The sequence below is a fragment of the Clavelina lepadiformis genome, chromosome 6, assembly GCF_947623445.1.
Source record: "Clavelina lepadiformis chromosome 6, kaClaLepa1.1, whole genome shotgun sequence".
NCBI lineage: Eukaryota > Metazoa > Chordata > Ascidiacea > Aplousobranchia > Clavelinidae > Clavelina > Clavelina lepadiformis.
Window position 1 is genome coordinate 1,097,279 of NC_135245.1, and position 25,051 is coordinate 1,122,329.

General features: G+C 35.7%; 1 protein-coding gene across 3 annotated transcripts; it reads left to right on the forward strand.

Annotated features, from left to right (window-relative positions):
* The first annotated feature begins 294 nt into the window (after positions 1-294).
* Positions 295-24,762, forward strand: LOC143462762 (uncharacterized). 3 transcript variants are annotated; one of them, XM_076961026.1, is made up of 43 exons: positions 295-564; positions 1,310-1,443; positions 2,062-2,177; positions 2,409-2,494; positions 2,915-3,094; positions 3,573-3,614; positions 3,788-3,943; positions 5,205-5,336; positions 5,789-5,911; positions 6,409-6,525; positions 7,393-7,518; positions 7,978-8,144; positions 8,725-8,932; positions 9,524-9,667; positions 9,820-9,948; positions 10,644-10,760; positions 11,731-11,856; positions 12,010-12,176; positions 12,750-12,957; positions 13,391-13,534; positions 13,692-13,820; positions 14,516-14,632; positions 15,603-15,728; positions 15,882-16,048; positions 16,622-16,829; positions 17,263-17,406; positions 17,564-17,692; positions 18,277-18,399; positions 18,685-18,807; positions 19,281-19,444; positions 19,641-19,839; positions 20,260-20,421; positions 20,629-20,834; positions 21,619-21,696; positions 21,809-21,865; positions 22,259-22,354; positions 22,601-22,726; positions 22,992-23,073; positions 23,143-23,271; positions 23,563-23,666; positions 23,815-23,860; positions 23,951-23,989; positions 24,508-24,762. In XM_076961026.1, the coding sequence occupies exons 1-43, from the start codon at positions 366-368 to the stop codon at positions 24,630-24,632; spliced, it is 5,700 nt and encodes a 1,899-aa protein (XP_076817141.1). In that variant the 5' UTR covers positions 295-365; the 3' UTR covers positions 24,633-24,762. The 3 variants fall into 3 exon arrangements, with proteins under 3 accessions (XP_076817141.1, XP_076817142.1, XP_076817143.1); XM_076961027.1 differs by lacking the exon at positions 5,789-5,911; XM_076961028.1 differs by lacking the exons at positions 6,409-6,525; positions 7,393-7,518; positions 7,978-8,144; ... (1 more) ...; positions 9,524-9,667; positions 9,820-9,948.
* The last annotated feature ends 289 nt before the right edge of the window (positions 24,763-25,051 follow it).

Below are 25,051 nucleotides of genomic sequence, written 5' to 3' on the forward strand. Positions count from 1 at the left end.
TCGTATCGGAATTTGTAACGATTGAGAGGTTTTCAAATGGCTCCCGTGAACCCGATCAGGCGAAACAAAACAGGAAAGAAAGCCCCTCGCGAAAATAGAACAAAATTCACGTGATGTGAAATGACGTATTTGGACCCAGGGACTTTTCTGGGTGTCAGTTCGTGTTTCAGTGAAAAGTGAACGTCGAGAATCCGACGCAGCAAGTTATTTTCACCCAGAGCAGAAATACAAGCGACTAATTTTGTTAGAGATGAATGTGGCTACGGTGTAAGTTTGAATTTTTTCTTTTGGATTGCGCTATTTTACGACACAGGTATATAGGCAACTTGTAAATGCTTTAAATAAGTGTTGATTCGCCGGAGAACATGCAACACGTCATGTCGCTCTTGCTGCTGTTAGTGACGTCACCGACATCAAGAGCATTCTCCAATGGGAATATTCCTCTTTCTGCTTGCGATGATATGACACCCCAGCACCCCGGGACTGGACCCCAACCACTTACAATCAGCCCCTTCTCAATTCAGTTACCCTACGAGACTTATTACCCTGGAATCTCGATTCCAGGTAAGTACGTAAGCACTGATGTAGAATTTTTACGATACTGTAACACTTTTGCTGGTTATACACTAACACTACACAGTATGTGCAGTAGATGTTGGTAATCATAAGTTTGTGTTTTTTAAAAAACAAAATTTTTTATGTAATTTTGTTATTGAAGCAAAATTTCTAGGATGTAGGAGCTAAAGTTGGGCATTTTTAGCTGGTGATTTATATTACCTACAGCAAGCAGTTGATGGCACTCCGGTCCTTTTGTCGAGTTTTCGCTTCGTTGGTCAAGCAGAAATTTTAACGCCTTTTTATAAACAGTCTGTGGTTGCACAAAGTTTTATAGTTGCATTACAGTAGATTTAAAATTAGTTAGATGGTTAACTCTAGTCACGAAACGCGTGGTACATGCGTCATAAACTGTTATGTGACGTTTTGATTAATTTACATTTAAATGTAGTTTTCGTTATAACATATAACTTACAAAGTTACTTCATAAAAGGAATATGACATTTTTTTCGGCAATATTTGCCACATTTCGCAATGTCAATTTTACCTGAAAATAATGTAATCTATTGCCCATAACCTACAAGAATTTTGACTTCGTTAACAGTGAGCTTTTGTGCTTCAAAAGAAGTTAATTTTAAAAAGCTTACAGAAAATTCTGCTTTTGTTACCACACAATGGCCAGACAAAGGCGCTTGAGTCACAAGTAATCTTTAAAGTTTCTAAACGCGAAAGTTCACGGCGCAATTTTTTACAGTGACCCTCAACGGAAATGAGACGGATTTTCAAGGATTCTACGTGCAAGCCCGAACCTTTTTTGACTTCGAGCAATTCGGTTCGTTTGAGGGAACTAATTTGACAAGAACTCATTCTTGTGAAACATCTTATGAGGTTACTCGGAATATTTTTACTCAGTTGTGTTTACTGTGGGATTTTGTCGAATCTTGCCATGTTCACGGTTAATTAGATTTGAATTTTCGCACAACTTGGAAATCTAACTCTAACTGACTGTCGGAAAAGACCCAGTTTGTCTGATCGTCAACACCAACAAATCCGATTTCTATAAGCGTAATAAATCTACTATAGGTTGAAATGAATAGAATGTATGCTTTGATTTGTGGGGAAGTCACAGAAAGTACATATATAGAATAATGTAGTAGACGTACAAGCAATTTATTTACCTACACGCCCGATTTACTGGCAACTATATTTTCAACTATACTGTTTTTCACCTCCCCATACATTCGTAATAAGTATTAAAAAAAACTGTTATAAAAAATAAACAGGGAAAGTCCCCTAAACGTCATTGTAATGTGCAAATTCCTGTTGAAGTGCTTTTTACCTTCTCATAATTATGATATATACTGTAGTTAGTGTAGTAGGTCAATTTATCTGCTGACATCACGTACCGAGGCACGATCTTAGTTCGGCTAATGCTGTTTGAAAATTAAAAAATCTTTCTTTGACGTTTGCAAGTAACATTCAAAACTGTTGCCTCTTCCGTTACAGAACAGCGCCATCAGCAACACAGCAAGCCACACGTTTAATTGGCGCAATAATCCCAATTCAACTCTCGTTCTGCCCTGGAAACCGCCTGATGATGCTGTTCAAGATATTAGGTTTAGGTAAGCTGAAGTTCCCGGTCTAGTATGCAAGTGCACAACCAGATGACGTCACAGTTTGAGTAGCTGAGGTCTAGTATACAAAGACATCCTGTGGTTGTGAACTTGTATACTAGACCCGAATTGTTTAGTTAATCTTAATTCTTCATAGTCGAGTTTATATTTCTATATTCTGCTTTTTTATGTTTTGATTCTGGTGAAGTCATTTCAATTCTGTTGTTTGATTTTTGTCAGGGCGACATTTGTCCAATCTTTCACCGTATTTTGGGTCAATGTTCAGAGTCCAATACTTAGATCTTTGCAAGCTATAAATGCAACCGGTATGAGATTAATACATGTTTACATTTATGCCGTAACTGTTTTACATGAAATTTTTACTTAAACCTAGCTGGAAAGTATGGCAGTTTTCGACAAGAAATTGTGCGTGCAAACACGCAAATTTTAGCGTGATGGCGTGCACTGAGACCTCAATTCTTTGTTTATTTATTATAAATCGGCGTGGTGAGTAAAATATTCGGCGTGTGCGTTGATGAAAGTCGTGCATGCAGCTGCCACACTTTCCACTATGGTACTTAAATAGACTATTAATGATTGACATTGGTTCTATGAAGATAAAATTTAATTAGATGTAATACGTAATACTGATACGTTTAGGTTTTAAGTTTTAGGTTTATTTCAAATATTTTGTAATTTATCAATGCTTGCGTTATCCCACAAACTGAAACCTTACTTTGTAACAGAATGTTGTGTTGAAGAGCCTCAGGTGTTTGGGAAAGTCAGGAATTTTTGTGAGGCAACAAACCATAATACTTCAAATTACGATCAATATGTTGGTAGATCAACTGATTTTGTAAACAGTTTACTTTCATCTTCTCAAAGTAATCCCTTTGGTGCTTTCCTTGCTCTGAGATGCTTGTTCTGTAAGTTTCGGTTAATTTTGATACCTGCTTTTAGCAAACAAATTCATAGGCTACACTCAACCTTTTTAAACATTCTCAGAAATTTTTATTTTTTATTATTGTTTTTCTAAAAAATAACATCTGTAACATAACATAACAACAAAAAATATCTGTTTCACTGACACATTGCTTGACTTACTTGTTTTTTTAATTAATATTGTAACTTTAATTCTAAGGCTTTTAAACAAATTTTCTGTTGTAGCTAAAACTGACAGTCTTCGTATAACACTGTCAGCCTAAGCTTTGACTTATAAAATACGGCGTAAAATATTGGCACAAATTGGCCAGCATGGTTCTGGCAGAAAATATATTTAACTTATTATTTCTGTCCGAGTGGACAAACCAATTTATTTTTGATGTGCAGTTTTTTCGATCTCAAATAGCTTTAATATAATTTATAAACAGTTAAAAAATAAATAAATTTTTTATTTTCAAAAAGGGAGTTCTTCGTCTTCGGAATCGATTCGAGAAAATTTAATAAGTAAGTTTTTGTTAAAATTTTATAACAAAACAGTTTCAGTCAAAAGAAATCTCCAAGTCAAGTACCTTGCATTTGTTTCATGAAATTTAATTTGTCGTAATTTTTATGGATGACTATATGATGATGGTGATGAATTTTTATTATTTCATGGATGAAATCTTCTACTCGCATAGATTGTTGCAGCACTGTTGGTGTCTCGTCAACATGCCAATCATTTTTCTGTCGCCCAGAAATGTTTCTCTCTCCACCCAACATAGACCAAATATTAAATACCGCGTCACAATGTTCTGATGAGCTTTACGAAATATCAAGTTGTTACCTGTCACCAGGTAAATACAGGTTTCTGATGATCATTACATGGTATTTTTGATTGTTTTGAGTATTTTTTACTGTTATGCTTCTTCCATGTGCCAAATCAGTAGTAATTTGTATGATTTGTTGCTTGATATAATATGACGTAACAACTTGACATGTCTCAGAACATATGTCGGTTCCTTTGTGTTAGCTTGTCTGCATATTGTGTTGTCTATTTTTCGCCATCATCTGTGCGGAGCGAAATTTAGGATGCTAACCGTTGTAGCTACAACACAATGATACACATGCTCACGAACAATTAACGAGCAGGAATAAGTGGCAAAGCCCAAGGGCTTAAAACATGCGAGGTAACAATAATAGAAATGTGTTATGAGAATTTAGGTTAGCATGGCCCCCAATCGATTTCATCTTTTACAGTTTGTGGTTATGTTTGGGCTACCAGAAAATTCCATGTTTGTCGTGTTAGGTAGCCCCCCTACCTTTAATATGGCAACTAAGCTATTGTGCCACAAAACGGCTACAATTACTTTAAAATAAGTTGCTCTTGTTTAAAGATTATTTATATTCTAGGTTAGACTCTAGCACAGTGGCCCCAGACTGACTGCACAAAGGGCCACATTAAGTTTGAGGAAATCATTACGGACCGCAAATAGGGAAAACTCAAGTCTATTGTAAGCAAAGGACAGAGTTTACTGAACTATGCGACCTAATGTTTTGCCGCATGATTAATGATGCACTTTTTGATTCTGTCTACTTGTTTGCGACTGTGTCTGCAACAAAGAGTAAAAATCAGCACGTGTGTGTGTCGTAAAAAGCATTGTTACTTCACAGTAATCACCTATTGACTTGCACTTTAATGACGTGCTGTGAGCTAATGTAATCCATTTAAGTAAAACGCAGTTGTGTTTTACCAACTGCTGATTTTGCAGTGGAAAATATGTTGTACTGCGAGTGTTTGCATGTGACCCTGGTTCGGACCACCCTACTCTAGAACATTGTAATGCAACATTGAGCCTGAGAAAAAGTTTTATATGTAAAATATTAAAATTTTTCGTTATGCTTTTGTTACATCAGAATAAGTAGAAATAAACAAAATCCGGTAACGCGTAAACTAACTGCTCATTGCTTTCAGTGGTGAATATGTGTAGATTTACTCTGTTTGCCAGGCTACAGAAGTTTGTATCTTCAAGCAGAACTCTAAACAATGTCTAAAGCTGACCGGCTTTTTTGTTTTCTTGCAGTTTTTTGTCATAGCTTGCCCATGCATTTTTATAGGTTTAGGTTCAAATGGTTGCCCATCTAGCTGTTCAGAATCGTGCCACCCATTTTCATTTTGTACTGGATCATCGGATGATTGTTCGTGCCGATGTCAATTGGGGTTTACTGGAAATGGCACACACTGTGCAGGTAAAAAATCAAAAGAGGTCGTAAACCTCGTCAGATTTTATGACGTAATTTCTGCTGAACAGTAAATACGGATCAAGGGTTTTGCTGCGCTCGTTTCAAAACTACATTCGTGTTTTGGAAGTTAAGCATATACTGGCAGTGTTCATATAAAGAACATTAAGTTTTTTACAAACCACGCTCTTTGTATTTCCTCGATCTACTAAACATTGACGAATGCGAGACAAACATGTATCTGGGATAGAAATATTATTTCAACTTTAGATTATGTCATATTGATGTCTGAACTGACTTACTTTGAATTCTGTTTGTATCGGTATGCAAAGTAGTTGGTATTGGTACCAATGTAGGTGCGTATGACACACGATTTTAATCAATTTGACAATGTTACGACAAAAATCAAGTTTTATTATTTCCCAATAAATGACCATAAAGGCTTACGTTTATTTTTCCAGACATCGACGAGTGCGAGACAAATCTCCATATTTGCCATCAACACGCCTTCTGTTGGAACACTTTAGGAAGCTACTCTTGTTATTGTGATAGTGGGTTTTCTGGTGACGGGATCTTATGTGAAGGTATCTTGGATAGAAATTACAATACCAAAAATATAAAATTTTTTATCTGTGGAAACAAACCTATAAGTTTTGAACATTGCGTGACAAATGTCACTTTAAGTGTAACTGTATACGCTTTTGCTGTTGAAGTCTTTGTACTATTTTGAAGCCTGAACAAGTTTTGAGGTTGCTTGGTTTATTGAGGACATAGGTAACTCATAAGAATTCATCATTATCTTTGATAAAATCATCTTTGTTAATCGTTATATGCAGTATAATGATGGTAACATACAAACATTGGCAGCTGATTGCTAGGATAAGATCGCTGTTATGACATGTGGCACAATATTGAAATATGTTTCTCTTTGAGTTAGCTTTATCTTTGCTAGTTATGCTTTTGGTTTTATTTCATTTGTCAGGCGGAACTAATCTGGATTTAAGCATGAATCATTTTCTTTGCAAGCTCTTCAATAAGAATTTGTAGAAATTTTGGGTTTTTGTTGACAATTTTTTTGCAGATTTTAATGAATGCTTGATAAATATTTGTGACAATAATTCTATCTGCACAAACACTTTGGGAAACTTCACCTGCACCTGTACCTCTGGTTTCACCGGCGATGGGTTGGAATGCTCAGGTAGAAAATTTCATTTTTGTGCACAATCACTTGAAGTGTTTAATCTCACACCCACCACGCATGTAATCAATGTTAAATATAATTATATCAAAATGCTTGTAAATTCATTGCATTTAAATTGAAAGTGTTCTTTAAATATTATTTTGGCTAAAATTTAATGGATTATTGCAAGTAAATTAGTTGTAAAATATAACTTGACATACTTTAAATATAAGCAATGCACAAATTTTGTTCTTGTATGTTTTTTGTAGCATGCTAGTTGTATAATGTTAAAAAATAAGTCACATGGTGGTTTCAGGTCTCAGTGTATTGATTGAAAAGATTTTAAATTTCATGATATTGTTGTTGCTTTTGTTAAACAAAACTGGGTAGAATCTGGTCATTCCAGACTATCAGACTCTGATGCAGACTTCATTTTGTGACAAATGTGTTTGTTGTATCACTTTTTGTACCTTACTTCATATGCTGCTTTCTAATCTCCACATGCATCTAAACTCTTTCTGAATTCTGTGCACAGTCTTTAAAAAAATGATCGTTGTTCGAATGATAGGTTATTTGTGTTTAGATGTTAATGAAAGTGATGATTTGGTTAATTTGGTTATCTCTAACAAGACTTGGATTATTTTAATAAATTAAAAAAGAATAATAATGAACATATTATAATTACTATAATATAATATTATAATTTTTAGTCTTATTATGCCATGAAATATGTGTAAATATGTCACAGTGATTTTAAAGGAGTCTGGATATAAAATTTATCATTGAATATGTTTTAACAACATTTTTATGATCAAGATCAAAGGCATATTTAAATCTTTCAATTGTTTTTGAATAATTAGATTGAGATTAAACATAATTTTCCAGATATCAATGAATGCGCTGACAATCTATTACATAATTGTGGTGATAATGCTTTATGCACAAATGTTGTGGGAAGTTTTTCCTGCTCCTGCGATGTTGGTTTCACCGGTGACGGCCTAACGTGTGCAAGTATGACTCTGTTATTTAAACCAGCGTGGTCCAACTTCTTTTCATCGCGGGCTAAAATCTGAAAATTTTTTATCTTGCGGGCCAATGTTTTTAAATTAGAACTGAAGAACAATGTGACATTGATATTAGAACTGAAAAAAGTTCTCTTTTTTATTAAAACTGAAATTAGAATAGTTCAAAATTTAGCTATTAAATGCTGATCAATGTGAGATCTGCGGTCGAGGTTCTTCCTCGACAATAGCGACTATCAAAGCTGACTATCAGTTCGCGGGCCAAAAAATCCAAAGTTGGCCCGCGGGCCTGCAGTTGGACCACGCTGATTTAAACTATACGAACTCTGTGCTTAAGATCTTTTGTAAGACTGTTACGTTAAAACATTATCGAGCACATTATTGTCAAAAATGCATGTCTGAAGTGGATTATGTATACATAAAAACTTACATACCGTCTTGTCAACAGATATTACATCCCCAACCCCATCACTGCCGCCAAATCTTGTCAGGTACACATTAACAGCTTATATATCTACCAATGCTGTGGGTGCCAACTCTGTTCTGATGATTAGAGATCAATTTCTTCAAGATGTACTGGAACCAACTTTGTCACAGTTTGATGGCTTTCATTTGGTATGAATTTTGTTGATGTCTTATAATTTCACACGCGATTATAATTGCATCTGTTATTGTGATTTGGCAATGATATCTTTATTCTTCTTACAAATACATCATTCCTAAGCAAATTTGAGGCAACCACTTTGTTATTGCATAGTGTAAGAAAAGAGTTGCAAAATGTTAAGTTTTCGTTGACTATAAAGTGGGGGAAATGCCTGTAAATTTTTAAGAAATGCGTTTTTGCCAAAAACATCTTGATTTCTATCATTTACCATGCTGGTTATATACAAGTTTAACGATGACACCCTTGTTCATCAGGTACTTTGATTCAGTGCAATGGGCATAGTTAACAAATTCAGATTTGTCCATTCATTTATACTTTATAGTCTTGAAAATTCAGATTTGGTTTCCTTGGCCTGATGTCCTGATTATGACACAACTTACAGACACGTAATGGTTTTTGATAAACAATTGTAAATGGTGGTAAAATCCACCAATTCTGTGTCGTAATTTTCAGATATGATCTCTGTTAAAGGATTTTTAATAATTTGCCTGCATTTATACACAACTCATGATACCACCTTTTGTTTTTAAGGTCAAGCCTCTTAACGAACAGTTGATTTCTGACGCAACAATAGAGCTCACGTTTGAAGCAGATTTCTTTGCGACTCTGACAACAAGTGGTCTTAAGTTCCCAACTTTGACGAGCATTCAAGAACAAATTCAGCAACGGTACAATCTTGTCAACTACCAGTTGCAAGGTGGACATGACATCATTCCCACTATGAATGTCATCCACACTCGTAAGTGAAATGTTTATTCAATTAACACATTGCTAGTTAAATATCTTAATTACCTTCCATCAGGCATATCGTCAACAGGTTTTTTTTTAAGGTTTGGTTTGGGTGACCGCTAAGTAGTTTTAAGAGACCAAATTAACAAGACCAGAGTAGCAAGTCCAAATTTTGGGAAACTGCTGGAAAAATTTGGGGGACCGTTTCGGTCCCCCAAAACACCTTAAAAAAACACTGCATATCGAAATAAAAATTCTTTGGTGTAAGATTTCTTTTTCTATCAACGTATCGGAAATCCTTGTGAGTTTGCTTCAAAGATGCAGTGGAAGTTTTCAAGCTAGCGTTGGCGAAAAATAATTTTCATTTTTACGGCAGAAAAGTTCTTTACTCTTTTATATCTGTAATTATTGAAGTCATACGCTATAACCGCAGAGTATTTAGAATATAAGTTAAGTATATTCTTGAAACAGTTATTGTGCATAAATGAAAGGTAAATGCACAAAATTGAGTAATAAAATAGATACGACATTTGAACAAAGTTTGCACCAAAGATACACTTGCAGAACAAAAAATATGGTAAAAACACCTTTTTATTCCCAGAAATTAATAATGGCTGTGATACCCATGTATGTGTTTCACCACCGAACAATTTCAACCATGTCTGTGTTGCTATCGGCCCCAACACCAGCAAATGTATGTGTGTTAATGTCATCGCCAACGTGGAAGTTCATTGTGAAGACATGGGTATGTTTTGGTTTAACTAAACCATTTTTTTTTGTATCTGTATATAAATGTGTTATTTGCACTGCATTTAAATTAGATTTTAAAATAGAGTTGTGGCTGCCGGTTTTTTGTTACATTTATTTGCTTGAACAAAGGCAATTATTGATTTTCAGCTGTTTGTTCAAATGATTTTGACTGTCGTCAAAATGCGACATGCTTTGGTACCGGTACTCAGTTGTATAACGGCAGCTGTTCTTGTGATGAAGGTTATATTGGAAATGGCTTCATCCAGCCTTGCACAGGTGATTTTGTAAACCTATTCTGTTTGTTTTGGTCACAATGTCGGAACAATTTGGATTTGGTGTCCGTGTTAACTTTTCAATGGCATAGCATGCCACTGCATGAAATCAACACCTTGTACGTTTTAAGTTTTTGGGCTTTGCCGCTTTTTGCTCGCTTGTTGATTGTTTGTGAGCGTATTTCTTGTTCAGCTACAACGAGTTTAGCACCAATCTTTTCGTTCCCCACAGTCAATGGCAAAAGTAAATAAATAAATCAAACCACATGCAGTAATCTAAGACCATAACAAACGTAGTAAGTCTGGGCCTGGCAATTTTTTGCTTTTTATTCAGTATTAATTTTAAACTGTCAAATTTATCAAAAAATAATGATACAATCAACAGATATTTTTGTGTAGCTTTTCTTTATGCAGTGTGACTGTTTGTTTATGGTTATCTTTCAAATTTTTTTCTCTCAATCATGTCCATGGCTATGGCTCTAGTAGTACCTTCAGTCATTGAATTTATGTGTAACTTGTAGCCAGTATGCGTTTTAGAGTGTAAGTTAGAACTGTATTCTGTAAAGAAACAAATTTTTGTGGTTTTATTTCATTCGTCAGGTGGAACTAATCTGGATTTAAGCTTGAATCATTTTATTTGCAAGCTCTTCAATATAAATTTGTAGAAATTTTGGGTTTTGTTGACCATTTTTTTTGCAGATTTTAATGAATGCTTGGTAAATATTTGTGACAATAATTCTATCTGCACAAACTCCTTGGGAAATTTCACCTGCACCTGTACCTCTGGTTTCACCGGCGATGGGTTGGAATGCTCAGGTAGAAAATTTCATTTTTGTGCACAATGAATTAAAGTGTTTAATCTCACACCTACCACGCATGTAAGCAATGTTAAATATAATTATATCAAAATGCTTGTAAATTCATTGCGTTTTAATTGAAAGTGTTCTTAAAATATTACTTTGGATAAAATTTAATGGATTATTGCAAGTAAACTTGTTGTAAAACATAACTTGACGTACTTTGAATTTAAGCAATGCACAAATTTTGTTTTTGTATGTTTTTTGTAGCATTCTAGTTGTATAATGTTAAAAAATAAGCTACATGGTGATTTTTTGGTCTCAGTGTATTGATTGAAAAGATTTTAAATTTCATGATATTAGTGTTGCCTTTGTTAAACAAAATTGGGCAGAATCAGATCATTCCGGACTATCAGACTCTGATGCAGACTTCATTTCGTGACAAATGTGTTTGTTGTATCACTTTTTGTACCTTGCCCTTGTTCATAATGACAATATTCTTTCATGCTTACTGCATCGGCTTAAGACACATATATTTGCACCAAAGAACATGGTTAGTTGTCAAGTGCGCATTTACTTCATGTGCTGCTTTCTAATCTCCACATACACCGAAACTCTTTCTGAATTCTGTGCACAGTCTTTAAAAAAATGATCGTTGTTCGAATGATAGGTTATTTGTGTTTAGATGTTAATGAAAGTGATGATTTGGTTAATTTGGTTATCTGTAACAAGACTTGGATTATTTTAATAAATTAAAAAAGAATAATAATGAACATATTATAATTACTATAATATAATATTACAATTTTTAGTCTTATTATGCCATGAAATATGTGTAAATATATCACAGAGATTTTAAAGAAGTCTGGATATAAAATTTATAGTTGCATATGTTTTTAACGACATTTTTTATGATCAAGATCAAAGGCAAGTTTAAATCTTTCAATTGTTTTTGAATAATTAGATTGAGATTAAACATAATTTTTCAGATATCAATGAATGCGATGACAATCTATTACATAATTGTGGTGATAATGCTTTATGCACAAATGTTGTGGGAGGTTTTTCCTGCTCCTGCGATGTTGGTTTCACCGGTGACGGCATAACGTGTGCAAGTATGACTCTGTTATTTAAACTATATGAACTCTGTGCTTAAGATCTTTTGTAAGACTGTTACGTTAAAACATTATCGAGCACATTATTGTCAAAAATGCATGTCTGAAGTGGATTATGTATACATAAAAACTTACATACCGTCTTGTCAACAGATATTACATCCCCAACCCCATCACTGCCGCCAAATCTTGTCAGGTACACGTTAACAGCTTATATATCTACCAATGCTGTGGGTGCCAACTCTGTTCTGATGATTAGAGATCAATATCTTCAAGATGTACTGGAACCAACTTTGTCACAGTTTGATGGCTTTCATTTGGTATGAATTTTGTTGATCTCTTGTTTCCTAATTTGACATGCGATTATAATTGTATCAGTTATTGTGATTTGGCAATAACATCTTTATTCTTCTTACAAATACATCATTCCTAAGCAAATTTGAGGCAACCACTTTGTTATTGCATAGTGTAAGAAAAGAGTTGCAAAATGTTAAGTTTTCGTTGACTATAAAGTGGGGGAAATGCCTGTAAATTTTTAAGAAATGCGTTTTAGCCAAAAACATCTTGATTTCTATCATTTACCATGCTGGTTGTATACAAGTTTAAGGATGACACCTTTGTTCATCAGGTACTTTGATTCAGTGCAATGGGCATAGTTAGCAAATTCAGATTTGTACTTTATAGTCTTGAAAATTCAGATTTGGTTTCCTTGACCCGATATCTTGATTATGACACAACTTACAGACACGTCATGGTTTTTCATAAACAATTGTAAATGGTGGTAAAACCCACCAATTCTGTGTCGTATTTTTCAGATTTGCTCTCTGTTGAAGGATTTTTAATAATTTGCCTGCATTTATACACAACTTATGATACCACCTTTTGTTTTTAAGGTCAAGCCTCTTAACGAACAGTTGATTTCTGACGCAACAATAGAGCTCACGTTTGAAGCAGATTTCTTTGCGACTCTGACAACAAGTGGTCTTAAGTTCCCAACTTTGACGAGCATTCAAGAACAAATTCAGCAACGGTACAATCTTGTCAACTACCAGTTGCAAGGTGGACATGACATCATTCCCACTCTGAATGTCATCCACACCCGTAAGTGAAATGCTTATTTAATTAAAATATTGCTACTTAAATACCTTCCATCAGGCATATCGTCGATATCGACATAAAACATTTTTTGCTGTAAGATTTTTTTTCTATCAACGTATCGGAAATCCTTGTGAGTTTGCTTCAAAGATGCGGTGGAAGTTTTCGAGCTAGCGTTGGCGGAAAATAATTTTCATTTTTACGGCAGAAAAGTTCTTTACTCTTTTATATCTGTAGTTATTGAAGTCATAATAATTGAAGCTATAACCGCAGATTATTCAGAATGTAAGTTAAGCATATTCTTGAAACAGTTATTGTGCCATTTGTGCATAAATGAAAAGTGAATGCACAACAATGAGTAATAAAATAGATACAAAGTTTGCACCAAAGATACACTTAAAGAACAAAAAATACGGTGGTAACACCTTTTTATTCCCAGAAATTAATAATGGCTGTGATACCCATGTATGTGTTTCACCACCGAGCGGTTTCAACCATGTCTGTGTTGCAATCGGCCCCAACACCAGCAAATGTATGTGTGTTAATGTCATCGCCAACGTGGAAGTTCATTGTGAAGACATGGGTATGTTTTGGTTTAACTAAACCATTTTTTTGTATCTGTATATAAATGTGTTATTACACTGCATTTAAATTAGATTTTAAAATATAGTTGTGGCTGCCGGTTTTTTGTTACATTTATTTGCTTGAACAAAGGCAAAAAATGTGTTATTGCTTTTCAGCTGTTTGTTCAAATGATTTCGACTGTCGTCAAAATGCGATGTGCACTGGTACTGGTGCTCAGTTTTATACCGGCAGCTGTTCTTGTGACGAAGGTTACACTGGAGATGGCTTCATCCAGCCTTGCACAGGTGATTTTGTAAACCTTTTCTGTTTGTTTTGGTCACAATGTCGGAACAATCTGGATTGTGTGTCCGTGTTAACTTTTCAATGGCATAGCATGCCACTGCATGAAATCAACACCTTGTACGTTTTAAGTTTTTGGGCTTTGCCGCTTTTTGCTCGCTTGTTGATTGTTTGTGAGCGTATTTCTTGTTCAGCTACAACGAGTTTAGCACCAATCTTTTCGTTCCCCACAGTCAATGGCAAAAGTAAATAAATAAATCAAACCACATGCAGTAATCTAAGACCATAACAAACGTAGTAAGTCTGGGCCTGGCAATTTTTTGCTTTTTATTCAGTATTAATTTTAAACTGTCAAATTTATCAAAAAATAATGATACAATCAACAGATATTTTTGTGTAGCTTTTCTTTATGCAGTGTGACTGTTTGTTTATGGTTATCTTTCAAATTTTTTTCTCTCAATCATGTCCATGGCTATGGCTCTAGTAGTACCTTCAGTCATTGAATTTATGTGTAACTTGTAGCCAGTATGCGTTTTAGAGTGTAAGTTAGAACTGTATTCTGTAAAGAAACAAATTTTTGTGGTTTTATTTCATTCGTCAGGTGGAACTAATCTGGATTTAAGCTTGAATCATTTTATTTGCAAGCTCTTCAATATAAATTTGTAGAAATTTTGGGTTTTGTTGACCATTTTTTTTGCAGATTTTAATGAATGCTTGGTAAATATTTGTGACAATAATTCTATCTGCACAAACTCCTTGGGAAATTTCACCTGCACCTGTACCTCTGGTTTCACCGGCGATGGGTTGGAATGCTCAGGTAGAAAATTTCATTTTTGTGCACAATGAATTAAAGTGTTTAATCTCACACCTACCACGCATGTAAGCAATGTTAAATATAATTATATCAAAATGCTTGTAAATTCATTGCGTTTTAATTGAAAGTGTTCTTAAAATATTACTTTGGATAAAATTTAATGGATTATTGCAAGTAAACTTGTTGTAAAACATAACTTGACGTACTTTGAATTTAAGCAATGCACAAATTTTGTTTTTGTATGTTTTTTGTAGCATTCTAGTTGTATAATGTTAAAAAATAAGCTACATGGTGATTTTTTGGTCTCAGTGTATTGATTGAAAAGATTTTAAATTTCATGATATTAGTGTTGCCTTTGTTAAACAAAATTGGGCAGAATCAGATCATTCCGGACTATCAGACTCTGATGCAGACTTCATTTCGTGACAAATGTGTTTGTTGTATCACTTTTTGTACCTTGCCCTTGTTCATAATGACAATATTCTTTCATGCTTACTGCATCGGCTTAAGACACATATATTTGCACCAAAGAACATGGTTAGTTGTCAAGTGCGCATTTACTTCATGTGCTGCTTTCTAATCTCCACATACACCGAAACTCTTTCTGAATTCTGTGCACAGTCTTTAAAAAAATGATCGTTGTTCGAATGATAGGTTATTTGTGTTTAGATGTTAATGAAAGTGATGATTTGGTTAATTTGGTTATCTGTAACAAGACTTGGATTATTTTAATAAATTAAAAAAGAATAATAATGAACATATTATAATTACTATAATATAATATTACAATTTTTAGTCTTATTATGCCATGAAATATGTGTAAATATATCACAGAGATTTTAAAGAAGTCTGGATATAAAATTTATAGTTGCATATGTTTTTAACGACATTTTTTATGATCAAGATCAAAGGCAAGTTTAAATCTTTCAATTGTTTTTGAATAATTAGATTGAGATTAAACATAATTTTTCAGATATCAATGAATGCGATGACAATCTATTACATAATTGTGGTGATAATGCTTTATGCACAAATGTTGTGGGAGGTTTTTCCTGCTCCTGCGATGTTGGTTTCACCGGTGACGGCATAACGTGTGCAAGTATGACTCTGTTATTTAAACTATATGAACTCTGTGCTTAAGATCTTTTGTAAGACTGTTACGTTAAAACATTATCGAGCACATTATTGTCAAAAATGCATGTCTGAAGTGGATTATGTATACATAAAAACTTACATACCGTCTTGTCAACAGATATTACATCCCCAACCCCATCACTGCCGCCAAATCTTGTCAGGTACACGTTAACAGCTTATATATCTACCAATGCTGTGGGTGCCAACTCTGTTCTGATGATTAGAGATCAATATCTTCAAGATGTACTGGAACCAACTTTGTCACAGTTTGATGGCTTTCATTTGGTATGAATTTTGTTGATCTCTTGTTTCCTAATTTGACATGCGATTATAATTGTATCAGTTATTGTGATTTGGCAATAACATCTTTATTCTTCTTACAAATACATCATTCCTAAGCAAATTTGAGGCAACCACTTTGTTATTGCATAGTGTAAGAAAAGAGTTGCAAAATGTTAAGTTTTCGTTGACTATAAAGTGGGGGAAATGCCTGTAAATTTTTAAGAAATGCGTTTTAGCCAAAAACATCTTGATTTCTATCATTTACCATGCTGGTTGTATACAAGTTTAAGGATGACACCTTTGTTCATCAGGTACTTTGATTCAGTGCAATGGGCATAGTTAGCAAATTCAGATTTGTACTTTATAGTCTTGAAAATTCAGATTTGGTTTCCTTGACCCGATATCTTGATTATGACACAACTTACAGACACGTCATGGTTTTTCATAAACAATTGTAAATGGTGGTAAAACCCACCAATTCTGTGTCGTATTTTTCAGATTTGCTCTCTGTTGAAGGATTTTTAATAATTTGCCTGCATTTATACACAACTTATGATACCACCTTTTGTTTTTAAGGTCAAGCCTCTTAACGAACAGTTGATTTCTGACGCAACAATAGAGCTCACGTTTGAAGCAGATTTCTTTGCGACTCTGACAACAAGTGGTCTTAAGTTCCCAACTTTGACGAGCATTCAAGAACAAATTCAGCAACGGTACAATCTTGTCAACTACCAGTTGCAAGGTGGACATGACATCATTCCCACTCTGAATGTCATCCACACCCGTAAGTGAAATGCTTATTTAATTAAAATATTGCTACTTAAATACCTTCCATCAGGCATATCGTCGATATCGACATAAAACATTTTTTGCTGTAAGATTTTTTTTCTATCAACGTATCGGAAATCCTTGTGAGTTTGCTTCAAAGATGCGGTGGAAGTTTTCGAGCTAGCGTTGGCGGAAAATAATTTTCATTTTTACGGCAGAAAAGTTCTTTACTCTTTTATATCTGTAGTTATTGAAGTCATAATAATTGAAGCTATAACCGCAGATTATTCAGAATGTAAGTTAAGCATATTCTTGAAACAGTTATTGTGCCATTTGTGCATGAATGAAAAGTGAATGCACAACAATGAGTAATAAAATAGATACAAAGTTTGCACCAAAGATACACTTAAAGAACAAAAAATACGGTGGTAACACCTTTTTATTCCCAGAAATTAATAATGGCTGTGATACCCATGTATGTGTTTCACCACCGAGCGGTTTCAACCATGTCTGTGTTGCAATCGGCCCCAACACCAGCAAATGTATGTGTGTTAATGTCATCGCCAACGTGGAAGTTCATTGTGAAGACATGGGTATGTTTTGGTTTAACTAAACCATTTTTTTGTATCTGTATATAAATGTGTTATTACACTGCATTTAAATTAGATTTTAAAATATAGTTGTGGCTGCCGGTTTTTTGTTACATTTATTTGCTTGAACAAAGGCAAAAAATGTGTTATTGCTTTTCAGCTGTTTGTTCAAATGATTTCGACTGTCGTCAAAATGCGATGTGCACTGGTACTGGTGCTCAGTTTTATACCGGCAGCTGTTCTTGTGACGAAGGTTACACTGGAGATGGCTTCATCCAGCCTTGCACAGGTGATTTTGTAAACCTTTTCTGTTTGTTTTGGTCACAATGTCGGAACAATCTGGATTGTGTGTCCGTGTTAACTTTTCAATGGCATAGCGTGCCACTGCATGAAATCAACACCTTGCACGTTTTAAGTTTTTGGGCTTTTCCGCTTTTTGCTCGTTTGTTGATTATTTGTGAACGTATTTCTTGTTCAGCTACGACGACTTTAGCACCAATCTTTTCGTTCCCCACAGTCAGTGGCAAAAATAAACAAATCAAACCACATGCTGTAATCTAAGACCATAACAAACGTACTGTGCCTAAGTCTGGCAATTTTTTGCTTTTTATTCAGTATTAATTTTAAACTGTCAAATTTATCAAAAAATAATGGTACAATCAACAGATAATTACTTTTGTGTAGCTTGTACTTTTCTTTATGCAGTGTGACTGTTTGTTTATGGTTATCTTTCAAATTTTTTTCTCTCAATCATGTCCATGGCTATGGCTCTAGTAGTACCTTCAGTCATTGAATTTATGTGTAACTTGTAGCCAGTATGCGTTTTAGAGTGTAAGTTAGAACTGTATTCTGTAAAGAAACCTATTTTTCTAGAGTTGGATTCTTGTTCAACAAATCCACCAAACTGCGACACGCACGCAAATTGTGTTGATTCAAATGACGGGCCTTCTTGCGTCTGCAGAATGGGTTTCACTGGAGATGGGATCGATTGTGAAGGCTTGAATTTTAATATTTTGTTTGTTTTTTAACATTATGATTTTCGCAATTGGCTTGTTGTGGTATGGCAGTAATTTTGTTGTTGACCGATAAATTTTGGTCTGAGTTTTTTGGTGTCCTTAATGTGGAGTCCACATTTCTCAGAAGTTTTTTTTAAGAGACATGAAAACTGTTGAAAACTACTGGTCTCGTAATTTCATATAAAGCTTTGTACCGTCAGATTTCATGTTAGGATAAGTTTCTAACTGTCAACTTGTGTGCTAGATTGCTGTTTCATTGTTGCAGAAATCAATGAATGTGAATCAGGCGCCCACAACTGTCATCCGAATGCGTCTTGCCATAACACTGTCGGCAGTTTTCTGTGTTCGTGCCAAGAAGGTTTTGCCGGTGACGGAAGGAATTGCAAAGGTAGATGCAAAGTTCTTTGCTACTTAATGGCAAAATCAGAATTAAGATCTAGTTGGTTAATTTGTTAATGATTTTGTATCGGTTACTATTAAGGTCAATTATTACGTCACAATTTAAAAAAGCAACCAAGCAAAATATGAAACACTGCAGTTGTCAATCCAGTTGAAATTTCCTGTTGTGACTTTAGAGTTTTCTCCCACACTAGCTCCGATTGGTTTAGTCCACGGCTAACGCTGCAACTTCATTTATTTTGACTCATTTTGAGCTTCCCGTGCCTGTGTCGCTTAGAAATGGTTTGCTGCTTAGATTTGCACGTCGTTGTTTTTCTTTAAAAAATACTGTGTGCTTCATTTTTCAGCGCTTTGAAAGATGCCAATAGTTAGTTCTGAGAGAGGGGTCACCATACTTTATTTGCTTTTATGCTTATCACGCAACAGTATATTCCATGCATGTAAAAACGTTTCCTCCAACAGAAATATCGATCCCAGTGAGCGTCACAAACAACGATGTCTTGTATAGAATAGAGACCACAGTAATGGTAAATCCAACAACCAACTCTCGAAAAACAGAAATCATCGACATGCTGAAGAATAGTCTGCTCATACCGGCCATTTCTTCACTGTCAGGCTACTCTACGGTACTCTACGGCTTAGTGGTCTGTCTGATCCCGTCATTATTGTTAAAGCGCTCTTTTCTTCGTCACATTGCAAAGTTACTCAATATTTTGAATAAAATTTTACTCTTTTTCAATAATCTTTGCTTAGAGTTACTGAAATATTTGGTGATGAAGTTTAATCTATGAACAAGCGAACAATTCCTTGATTTCTATGCAGCTGCGAGATATAAACGACAGAATTGGAAGCTTAATTGTGACATCAGAAGCGGTGTTTGAAGCGACGGAAGCAAATGGAGGATTCACGTTTCCATCGATCGATGACGTCCGGGATCAACTTGGCAGTCGAGGTCAGGTGTTGAACTTCCAGCTCCCTGACTCCTCCCTGTTTTCGTCCGACTTCCAAGTTTCAAGAACAAGTAAGTCCTTGAATTACTTAAGCCTCAATATTCCTGGATTATTGTAGATCTCAAACTATCGGTCCAGGTCAAAGGGTCTCCATTGGTCCGGCCCCGCTTCACTGTGCCACAAGTGATCTTATTGTAATGTAGCTTATTCACACAAAGCCGGAATTCAGCCCGCAATCGTCAATTCTCATGCTTTGTGGCCCTTTGTGGAAAAATGTTTGTTGATTAGTGGTTTAGTTGGCGACAGTTAAGTGTAATGAACTAATGATGCTCCATTTGTAAACAATAAATTAAGATTTGAATAAGACTCCTCATAACTCAAAAGCAACAAAGACCCAGAACCTCCAAGTTTGTGGAAATTGTGGATAAGAATAGCAGATTAATCAAAAAGGTTGCTTCCTTATAACTTGTCAATACGATTTCTATGACCAGGTACCCATGGCCACTGCGACTCGAATTCTCCGTGTCCCTCTCCACCTACAGGGTACTCCGGATTTTGTGTCGATGTTGGGTCTTCTGATAATTTTGCTTGCATCTGTGTCGATGCTGCTGGCTCTGAAGTAGATTGCTTCTCTGTTATTTCCACAACAGCGGGTACGTTGGCATGATAAATGCGGTTTGCGTGTATAGCAGTTATATAGCACTAAGCTATACCGCGTTGTTGCCACTGCACTGTGCCGGCATCCAAACGTACATCGACAAGTTAATCTCTTCTATAACTTGTACCTTTTTGCTTTATTTATAGTCATTGTGATGTAACTATGGGTCATTTTCTATTTCAAGAATTTTCATGGCTTTCAGATACGACACCAGCAACTACTGACGTCCCATTAGGCGCGATTATCGGTGCCGTTGTGGGGGGTGTGGTTGTCGTGGCATTGTTGGTCGCGGTCATCGTCGTCTGTTGTCGCCGTCGTTCTGCAGGAAAGAGCAAAACCAAGAGACCGAGTGACGATTACGTCAGCGATTACGTCAGCGCGCAATATCTAAACACCAATTTCTCAAAAGTGAGTTTGTTGTAGCTGTTGTTGTTAAATGAGTCTTAAGATGGATTTGATTTTTGCCCATGTGTTGTGGCTAGTTGTCCAACCGTCTTCTTGTTTCCAATTTATGCTCTATGACGTAGCTATGTCCAGCGAAAGTATCTCCCTGGGCAAAATACACCTTCGCTTTCACATGAGGCAGCATGGTGCACTCGTGAGCATGATCAAGTTAACGCAGGTTTAATTGGGAAGAGAATCAATAAAAAAATGAAACAACTGCAGAATAAATTCACTGTTCGGTCAACTAGTTTGTTTCGGTTTGATCTTAGATAAAAAAGATATTATTTTACTGAATTCGTAAACTTCTTCTGCAGTTATTGTCAATTATTCTATGCATCGGATCGTCAACAGACAGAAAAGCCCATGACTAAGAAGATTTACTCGCAATACAACAATACATTTGCAAAAAATGAATGCAACATATAAAGCGAAAATCAAAACCATTTCTAGATTGCGCAGCCCTTTGTGCGATCATTTAAAAAAATTTTGACCAAGTAGCTCAGCAAATCGTTTTTTGGAGATACCGGTCTGTTGTAGTCCATTCCTTTAGGTCAGGATTTTTTCACCAACTGTTTGCTTCTTAAAAACTAAGATTATTATCATTAAACCATGGATATGCAACAAGGAAATAATTGACCGGGCCACAAAGTGAGGATGCCTGGTGTAGCATGACTTTTAGACGTGTTACAGGTCTTCCAAAGCTGTCTTCGAACTTCAAAAGCATTTTGTGGTAAAATGTTGTTTTTAGGAAAATCCTGATACAATTTATGCCGAAATTCCAGCGGCACAGGCCATGAATCCCAAGATCTTATCCGACATGACAATGGTAATTTGTATATTTAACCATATACTATATTTACACTTAATAAAGGCAGGATACATTTGCAGTTGGAAAAATTTTAATGTCATCATGTCTCACTGACGTTTTTTATTTGAAGGACGACGGTTACTTAGACCTGATTGGTGCCAAGATGAAACAGAATACCGGTAGCCAGGTGTGTAACACTTTTGAGCTTTTTTCCAACACTTGCCCCTCACTTTGAGATCTTAATTAAACCTGGTGACACAACCAAGTAGAAAATCATACCTTTGAAAATCAGAGTCTAACTCACAATATTATAACAACGGCCTAATGGTGATGCGGTAACACCCGAAGAAACTTGCAAACGCTTGTGATGATGAAATTAACCTTTGGAGTTTTGACTTTTCCTGCTGCTCCCTTCATAACATGCGTGTGGATGTTGTCTCACCATCTGCTTTGACCCGTGTTATGTGATCTGGTTCCAATGCTAAGCGTCTCAGTCTCTAGACAATTCGATTTGAACCATTAACATTGAACAATAGCATGACTAAATGTCACATGATTCCAAATAAAAACTATTTTACAGCCGAGAAAGAGGATTTCCGTAGACAACCAGTATGAGAAGCCCATATCAACAAAGAACCCACCTTTGCCTCAAAATCACCCGACAGGAAGTCAGAAAGTATGTCAATGACAATTTTCTCTTCAAAGAACTGACATTTAATTGATCACTTATCTGTGTAAGGATTTTCTGACAATGTCTTTGTTCTTTTCTGTGGACAAACTTGTCAGTGATTCTCAACACAACACGCCTTGCTTAATTCAGTGATGACAGTACACAAAGCTTTCGAACGCAACTCCGTGTAAAGCCTTAAGCGCTGGTAAGGATTCAAACAAACTGACGGTGGATTTTCTTCGTTTTCCAAAGGTACCAAGCGCACCGACATTTTCCACGATTGTCGAAAATGAAACTGAAGATGGTTATACGAAGCCTGATCAAGTGTCACTGGAGAAACCACCTCTGCCCCGCAACCACCCTTCACTTGTGAAACCGGTATGTGGTTCAGGAGTTTTTATGATTGTCATTTAACTTGCGCTAACACTTAATGTTACATTGGTTTTGCTGATTCCATGGATATATTCGTTTGAATAAGTTCTTCATTGATATTTTGCAAACAATTCATAGCGTCCAGTTACATTTCAAAGATCATTTTTAAAGCTGCTTCTAAATTACCAAAAAAAGCAACATTTGCTGTTTTGGATTCTGGCCGCATATTTCATGACAGAATTATCACATGTTTGATTATTGTTTTACAAAGGAGTCAAATGTTCCAGAAACTTCGCAAATCAACATGCAAGAAACTGAGGATGGATATTTGGAGCCTGGCCTGATGTCAACCGGTGAGATTTTAAAGTGATCTTTCATCATTGACCAGATTTGTTAATGATTTTATTTTCACAACATCTCAGAAAAAGCTGATCCGTCATCGATAAATGAAAAACTCGGAGCCAAAAAGTACAACAAACTTCATGAAGAGATTCTGCCAGCAACAGAAAACTACAACCAACTTGAGAAGGAAATACCTATGTTGGACGAAGGTTTGTTCCGAGTTTGGTATATCTCCTTTTGAGTGATGAATTTACCTCAATGTGATAAACCAGAAGTCACCAAACTTCGACCGGCGAGATTAGTTTGTCCAGCCTCACTGTGCCACAAATGAACTTATTGTAGCTTATTGACCAAAGCAGTATTCTGGCCTGCAATTGTCAGTTCTCGTGCTTATGTGATCTTTCCTGGAAAAAGTTTGGCGACGTATATTCTAAGCAACAAATTGCAAAGTTCCAACCAATTTTTTACTGAAGATAAATTTTAAACGTTCGAATCTCTAGAACCCGGTTATGACGTCACCATACCTGGTCGCAAAATGGCGGGAAATGTTCACGTAACGGAAGAAATGAAACCAACCATGAAGATATGTCCTGGCGCGGAAGAGGTTTCTGTTTTGTCGGTTTAGTTAAGATTTGAGATTATTGTAGAGAAAATTATCAGGCACCCTATACTAGTATACTTACTCCAACTTACCGACAAGTTTGGGGTAAAATTTAATTTGTTTTTTCCGACATTTATTTCTGTTCTTTCAGAGCAAAAACGAAGGTGCGGAGAAAAGCAATACTGCAGTTTATGACGGTTGGTGCCTAAACCTTTAGTCTTGTCAGCCAGAAATTTTAAAATGTTTATAAAACTATGTCCATGGTCAACTGCTTAATTTTGTTACAGTCGCTGAATATGAGAGCGGCGAAGTCCTGTCAGGAAATGGTGAGTTGCCTTTAAAAATGATAATTTCAAACTTTCCAGTAACTTCTGGAAGGATTATTTGCATTTCTTCACTGCTATCTGTCCTATTCAAATTTAGTGCGTTTCGTTTTTTTTTGAATTCTAACGTGAAATTCACACACGTAGTAGCTTGAAAAACTGTGTAATTTCTTTATCGCAATCAGGGTTATTAGATGTCATTTATATCTAAACCCCTTAGCATTTACCACACAAGAAATTACGCTCATGGGTGCAATAACGTAGCCACTGTTTCACCCTCATCAGTTAGGTCCAGTCCTCATCAAGCTAAAGGTCTTCTAGTTTTTTTACAAGTCTCTGTATTAGCTTGTTCCTCACCGCTATTTTCCCATTCTTCCGGTTCATTCCTCTGCGTGATTTGTAGCTTCCTCTATTGTATTTTTGCTACTTAGGTACCTGGTACTCTTTTTGTCCGTTTTGTCTTTACTTCTCGTGGAATGCCCAGTTTCAAGAATACTGATTTTATTTTCACGTCATTCCAGAAAAAACTGAACCATCGTTGTTGGATGGGAAACTGGAAGCCAAAAAGCTCAACCAACTTCATGGAGAATTTCTGTCTAAAACAGAAAACTACAACCAGCTTGAGCAGGAAATACCCACGGCATGAATTTACTGACCGTTAAATTGCTGATGCGTTTTCTTCATTCCCAAATTGCTCGTTTGATATAATTGTAAATGGCCGTGTATGAGCAACAATGATTCCATGTTGCGTTGTAAACATCTCACTGGTTAAAGTGGTTACGTTTTTTGTTCATACAACCTTAGAATATTTAAGAAAGGGGCAGTATTATTAGAATAGACACAGATAGGAGACAACTTACAAGCGCTTTAGAAAATTGCTCATCCAACGAACAAATAACAACGTCATTTTGATGCTGTTGGTGACGCAAGGGTGTGACCTGTGGCGGTAGATGCCACACAAACATCCCACACCTAAAATTGTTTGGATGAAGTTGGAGTTTTTAGCTTTAAATTTTACTTACGTTTGAGTGTTCTTCCAGTAGATTTGATTAAGCCCCATTTCCA

Coding starts and splice junctions, on each gene's coding strand:
- LOC143462762 (XM_076961026.1), top strand. CDS start 366: ATGCAACACGTCATGTCGCTCTTGCTGCTGTTAGTGACGTCACCGACA. Junction 9,949..10,643: donor CTTCATCCAGCCTTGCACAG/GTGATTTTGTAA, acceptor TTTTTTTTGCAG/ATTTTAATGAATGCTTGGTA. Junction 15,729..15,881: donor TGACGGCATAACGTGTGCAA/GTATGACTCTGT, acceptor TCTTGTCAACAG/ATATTACATCCCCAACCCCA.